Raw genomic sequence first — 7,500 nt, forward strand, 5'->3', positions numbered from 1 at the left:
CCCTCTTCCTCTTCTCCTCTCTCCTCCCCTCCTCTTCCTCTCCTTCTCTTCCTCTACTCCCCTTCCATTCTTCACCCTTCCTCTCCCTGTCACCCTTTTCCTCTCCTTTCTCTCATCTCCTTCTTCTTCTCCTCTTTCGTCCCCTCCTCTTCCTCTTCTCCTCTTCCTTTCCTCCCCTTCCTTCCTTCACCCTTCCTCTCTCCCCGTCACCCCTTTCCTCCCCTTCCTCTTCTCCCCTTCCTCTTCTCCCCTTTCCTCCCCTCCTCTTCCTCTCACCCCCTCATCCCCTCCCCTTCTATCCCTCCTCCCCTCTTTTTATTATCTTCCTTTTTATATCTATTTATTTTCTTTTAAAGCCAAATGCCCCTGCTCTCCACCTGCCAATCTTAGTCCAATGTAAACAAGGCGTTCCATGTACCATATTGACAGGTCCCTTTGTTTTACCCTCGGAATCACTTAGGCTAATTGCATGATTATTATAACTGATGACACCCATTAAGGCACTGCTCCTCATGAACTGAATTAACGTCTATAATGGATGGGGATAATGTTACATGCAGCGCCCACGCCCATTTCAACCTCCCGCCTCTAACACAGACGCCCACTGGCCTCCCACGTCTCGCACTGCCGCCCGTAACACGCACCTATGAACCGTCATATTTCTCAATTCTTCTGAGGCTTAATTTTGTCATAAATTTTGTCGATTTTTTTTTTTTTTTATTGATGGGGGGGGAAGGGGGTCGTCCTTATTCTTTTTATTTTGTTTGTTTTTTTCTTCTTTTTTTGTAAATATAAAGGGCATTGCATAATTATCTCCCGAGTTTTAAGATGTTAATTCCTTACTTTGAGTAACAATTCAACATTTGTAGATTTGAATAATTTAAATGATGATCATAGTGATATATATTTAATGTTGATGATGAAAAAGATATAACGCTAATGATGATTATGATAATGATGCTGATAAAGATAAGAGAAAGCATTAAGACCGTGATCTATATTACGAACATTATAGTTATTATCAATATAATTATCATTATTCTTATTATTATCATTGTTGTTATCACTATTGTTACTGTTAGCATTGTTGTTAATACTATCATTGTTGTTATTATCATCAATATCATCATATTCGTTGTTGTCATTATCCTTATTAATATCATTATTATGATTAATGTTATCATTCTTATGTTTTTATTCTTATTCTTATTTTTATTATAATTTCTGATAGTATAATTATTAATTATGTATATTGATAATTATAATAATAATAACATTATCATCATATTATCATTATTGTCATTATTATTATTATTATTATTATTATTATTATTATTTCTATTGTTATTATTATCATTATTACTATTACTATTGCTATTACTATTATCATTATCATTGTCGTTAGTGTTATTATAATGATAATAATAATATCAACAAGAACAAGAACACCACCACCAACAACAACAACAATAGTGCTACTACTACTACTACTAATTATTATTATTATTATTATTATTATTATTATTATTATTATTATTATTATTATTATTATTATTATTATTATTATTATTATTATATTATTGTTGTCATCCTCATCACCCTCATCATTATTATTACTACAATAATAATATTGATAACATTGAATATTATTTTTATCGTTATTATCATAATTATCATTATTATTATTATTATTATTATTATTATTATTATTATTATTATTATTATTATTATTATTATTATTATCATTATTATTATTGTTATCATTAGTATATTAATTATAATAATAATAATAATAATAATAACAATAATAATAATTATTATTGCTATTATTATTATTATTATTATTATATTATTATTATCGTTATCATAATTACTATCGTTATTACTAGAAGCATTATCAATATTATATTAACATCATTACCACTTTTATTGTTATGACAATAATATTTCTAAAAAGTACATATTTGTCAGGATAAAATCACTAAATAAAATGTCTAAGATAATGAGTTTTTGTAAAGAGATAGAGTAATTAAAATGAATCCTCAAAATAAATTTGAACATGTAATAAAATCCTAATATTTGAGATAAAATAAAATGCTCAGTATTTTTTTTTGTTTTTTTTAATTAGAAACGACAAATATATATTTTTTTCATTGTTCGAGTAGATAGATAGAAGCGGAGATAATATAATAGATAATTAATAAAGAACTAATAGACAGAGACGTAAATGGTGAAATATAATGATTCAATTAATAGATAACCAGAAAACAAACAGTTTTTGTAATAGATAAAAGGAACATCAGTATAAACATAATTACATACAATTACATATAAACGAAATATAAACAACAATGACAATCACAGACAAAAGCAAATAAATTTCAAAGAATAATAGGAATAAACAGAATGATAATGATAATAATAATAATAATAATAATAATAATAATAATAATAATGACAATAATAATAATAATAATGATAATGATAACGATAATGATAATGAAAATAACAACAGTAGAAATGAGGATAAAATAATAATGATAAAATATTAATAATGATAACAATGTTAATAGTAATAATGATAATAATTGTAACAACAATGATAATTATAATAATAGGAATAATGATAATAATGATGATAATGAAAATAACAATAATGATAATAATAATAATGATAATAATAAAACAAAATAATAATAACAAAAATCATAATCATAATAATAATAATAATAGTAATAGCAATCATAATAACAACAAACAAACAAATAAATAAATAAATAAATAAATAAATAAATAAATAAATAAATAAATAAATAAATAAATAAATAAATAAACAAACAAACAAACAAACAAATAAATAAATAAATAAAGTAAATAAATAAATAAAAATAGACAATAATCCACAAAACAGGATAAACTGATCCAGAGACGAATGAATGACGAGAGAGAACCGGGAATGGGGGGGGGGGGGGGGGGAGGGAGGGGGGGCGAGGGGAGTGGTTTCTCGATCCTGCTTGCAAGCTATCCAATGACGTGGCTGCGGTCGCGTGAACCTGTCTGTGTAACTAGGTGCCTCCAGGTGACCTTCTGCAGCCCAGGTGATTCAGGTGGAAAGTTGGAACAGGTGAAAAAAAGTCAAGGGGAATGCTATGATTTCAAGAATATGATTAAGAATATAATGATATTATTGTTATCATTATTGTTATCATCATCATCCTTATTATCATTATCATTATCATTATTATTATCTTTATCATTATCATTATTATCATTATCATTATCGCTATTATTATCATCATCATTATCATTATCATTATCGTTATCAATATCATTATCATTATCATTATCATCATCATCAAAAATAATAATAACAAATGATGATAAAAAAAGGAAAAAAAAAAAGAAAAAAGAAAAAAGAAAAGGAAAAAAATATATGTGTATATACCATATATATATATATATATATATATATATATATATATATATATATATATAAAGAGAAAGGGATGGGTGGATGTGAATAATTTCGGTGTAATGTAAGATTTTTTTTTTATTAGTAATTATGATGTGGATGTAACAGCGGAACGTCAGTCACATATCTTGCATTGCAAAGTTATTCAGTTTTCATAAACACTTTTTTCTGATTCTTAAGTTCAATGTCAGTAGATTATTGATAGTTCATTGATCAGACTATCACGTGTTTTATTGCAAAAATATTAGATAAATTGATTATAAATTTATAATTTCTTGTATGTGTCAGTTGTGTCATAATATTAAGTTCCAAAAAATATATTGAAAAAAATCTTATATTGAGAAGGCCAGTAGAATTATAAATAAAGATAATTAGAAAGTGAGTGAGGGAGAGAGAGAGAGAGAGAGAGAGAGAGAGAGAGAGAGAGAGAGAGAGAGAGAGAGAGAGAGAAAGACATAGATACATAAATAAATAGATAGATAGTTGATAGATAGATAGATAGAGAGACCAATAGACAAACAGACACACACACACGCAAGCAGACAGACCAAAATAATATAGAAATTGATATATAGAGAGAAAAACTGCCCTCCCCCCCAAAAAAAAAAAAAAAAAAAAAAAAAAAACAGTTAACCCTCACTCAGAACGGATAACACTAAACAACAAAAAACGAAGATAAAACACACACACACACACACACACACACACACACACATACACACACCCACACACACCGATTTAAATAACTCAGCGAAAAGAACCAAAGCAATTCCTATTAAGGGTACGCACTTGTGGAAAAGCTCGAGTTCACTTCTTACGTTCCTGTGACACTCGATACTCAGGCACTCGTGTACGCCTGTGGTGTCAGTGGCTGGGCTCGGGAAGCTACAGCCTAATTGGCGAGTCTGACGAGGTAAATATTTTTTTTTTTCTTTTTTTTAGATAAATTGTTACCAAGATCCATATTACCGGGTGCTTTTATTTTGGGGGGATGGAAAGAAGTGTTACCAAAAACAAAAAAACTCTCAATATCCTAAAGTTTTGTTTTAAAATATATTAACCAAACGCTAAATTTAAAATTATTATTATTATTATTATTATTATTATTGTTATTATTATTATTATTATTATTATTATTATTATCATTATTATCCTAATTATTACTATTATTAGTATTATTGTTACTATTATTGTTATTATTATTATTAATGCCATTATCATTATTATTATTATTATTATTATATTTCATCATTATCATTACAATCATTATTATCTTTATTCTAATTATTATCTTATGATCATTTTATCATTATTATCAATAGTATCATTATTATCTTTTTTACCATAATTATCATTATTAATCTGTTTACATATTATCATTATTTCGCTGTATCAGTAGTATTATCATTATTATTATTATTTTTTTTAGTATATTTTATATTATCATGTTTTCATTTATAATTATTTGTATTATTTTCCGTACTGTTATTATTATTATTATTATTTTATGTGTTTAGTATTTTTATTATGATTAAGTGTTATTATTTTCTCATTATTTTTATTATTTATTTTTATTACCTGTCATCATCATCATCATTCAATTTTTAGCATCTTTCATCCATTCTCGCATAATTCGTTCATCCGTCATTTAAATCATCTCCTTTATAATCAAGTAATCTTGCGGATTTCATTAAGCTCTTCAATCATCATCCTATCATCTCAAAAGCATCTTTTTTATACACGGGCAGCTTTTTCATCATTCATGTTTTTTAGTTTTATCATTAGTTTCGTCTATTAGTATTTATTCATTAATTATATGGTAGAGGCTAACTCTAATTTACGAAGGAAAAGTTCCTAATGGAATTATTTAGACCTGTCTGGAACTTTTTAACTTATAAGGTGCGGATTTCATATTGAAAGTATAGCTGAAGCAATGTGGCCTTTCGGTGGAAAAAATAAATATAAACTAAAATAAGGTTATAAATCTTTAGTGTTTTGCGGCGTCCTTTGCGTGTGTGCGATTTAAAAGGATAGTGGTGGACCGGGTGTTATAATATTGGTCAGGATTGGTCTTGTGATTTGCTGTTTGGGGGCTCGGAGGGGTGTCGTTTGTTTGGTACACGGGTGTGGGCGAGATTGTGGTGTGGGTGATGGAGGGGTGGGGTTGTGCAGAGGGCTGGTGGAGAGGGGTGGGGGGGGGGGTGGGGGGGTGGGTGGGTGGTGGTGAGTGGTGGGTGGTGGAGGTGGTGGTGGTGGTGTTGGTGGTGTTGGTTTGTGGTGGTGGTTGTGGTGGTGCGTTGGGTGGTGATGGTGATGGTGGATAAGTTGTTGTGGTATATTGAAGTTGGGTGATGTGCAGGTGTTGGTCGGTGTATGATGGTGGTGGTGGTGACATGAAGAAGGTGGTGGTGGTGGGGTGGTGGGGGGTTTTTTGGGTGGGGTTGATGGTGAATGTTGGGGGGGGGGTGGTGCTGGGTGGATGGTGGTAGAGCTGGTGGTGGTGGGGGGGGTGGGAGTGGTTGTGTGGGCAGTGGTGCTGGTGGTGGTGTATGTGAGGGATGGTGAGGTGGTGTTGGTGGTAGGTGGAGGTTGGTTAGAATGTGCGGTTTGTAAGGGGTGTTGAGTGGATGGTGGTGTGATGCATTGTGGTGGTGCTGGTGGCGGTTATGTGGTGGATGATGGTGTTGTGGTCGGTACGAAGGAGTAACACGTAGTTGTCGTGGGGGTGGTCAGTGGGTGTGGAGATAGAGGGATCTGGTTGTTTTTGGAGGCAGGTTCTGACACTGACAGTATCTTTATAATTTTACACTACTCTAAGTTTATTAACAATCAATGTTTACTTTCTATCTATTAACTATTTTTATCAGACTGGTTAATTTATCTTCTGACTTTAATTTGAGTATCTCTTTTTCTTACTCTAATTGTCTTGCTTTATGTATTATATCAATATCATAATTTCATTTAATACTTTAGTTTGGTGGTGTTGTTTTATTGTAGAAGGAAACGAGATAACCAACAAAAAAACAATGGAAGCAAGGCAGTGAGAAAGAAGCACGGAAGGGTGCAGGCAAATAGGAGGGAGAGTGGGGAAGGGAAGGGAAGGAGTGATAAGAGGGGGTAAAATATGGCGCGAGGCGGGAAGAGGAATTGTGAGAGAGAAGATAGGAAGGCAGGCGGAAGGACAACGTGCGCGGCAGGCGGGTTGGCCATTGGACCACTTGCACGTGGCCGGAGGCAGAAGGGAAGAATGGGAGAGACAAATGGAAAGCGAAAAGGGAAGAATGTAAAGGAAGAAGAACCAAATAGCGACGAAAAGTGAATGAACAATGGAGGGGGGAGGGGAACTAACGGGAGGGAGGTGTAAGAAGGAAGGTGAAGGACAGGGAACAGAAAGATGGAAGGGGAAGACGAAAGAGTAGCGGAAAAGGGACAAAGGGGGACCAGGAACGGCAAGAGGCAAACGTCCAACAAGGGGGAAAAAACGGGCCAAGCCACAAAAAAAAACCCAGGAAAAAAGGTGGGGGAAACGCACAAAGAGGGAGAAGTCTGACGGACAATGGGACCAGGGCACCAGAGCACGTCCCCTCCCCAGCTCCCTAAACTGACCCAGGACCTACTCACAGGTTCGCTGCCCCTGCCCACGGGGCACCCGCCTCTCCCCTAACACTGTCATCCGCCTTCCCTTGTTCCCTTACCTCCCCCCGCCCCTTCCCCTTTCTCCCCTTCCCCCCTCTCCCCTTCCCTCCCCCCTCCCCTCCCTCCACCCGTTCCCCTTCCCCCTCCCGTTCCCCTTCCCCCATTCCTTTATCCCACCTCCCCTCCCCCCTCCCCCCTTCCCCCTTCCCCCTCCCCACCACCCTGTTAGCTTAACATCTCCATGTGCGTGTGTGAGTATCATGGAGGCTGGTGGGGGAGGGGGGAGGGGAGTCTCTCCTATGTAGCTTATTAGGCCTATCTATCACCTCACGTTGAGCATCGTGTTTCTGTGTGTGTTAACTGTCAATGGGCATTAGTCCTGGGTGAAGTGT

The 7,500-nt window shown here is 33.9% G+C and overlaps 1 protein-coding gene across 1 annotated transcript in view; it reads right to left on the minus strand.

Annotated features, from left to right (window-relative positions):
- Nucleotides 1-658, minus strand: part of LOC125037451 (cubilin-like) — a 151,924-nt gene extending 151,266 nt beyond the window's left edge. The window contains 1 exon segment of the mRNA XM_047630597.1: nucleotides 580-658. Coding sequence (XP_047486553.1) covers nucleotides 580-658 — 79 coding nt within the window.
- Nucleotides 659-7,500: the final 6,842 nt, after the last annotated feature.

The sequence above is a fragment of the Penaeus chinensis genome, chromosome 23, assembly GCF_019202785.1.
Source record: "Penaeus chinensis breed Huanghai No. 1 chromosome 23, ASM1920278v2, whole genome shotgun sequence".
Lineage (NCBI taxonomy): Eukaryota > Metazoa > Arthropoda > Malacostraca > Decapoda > Penaeidae > Penaeus > Penaeus chinensis.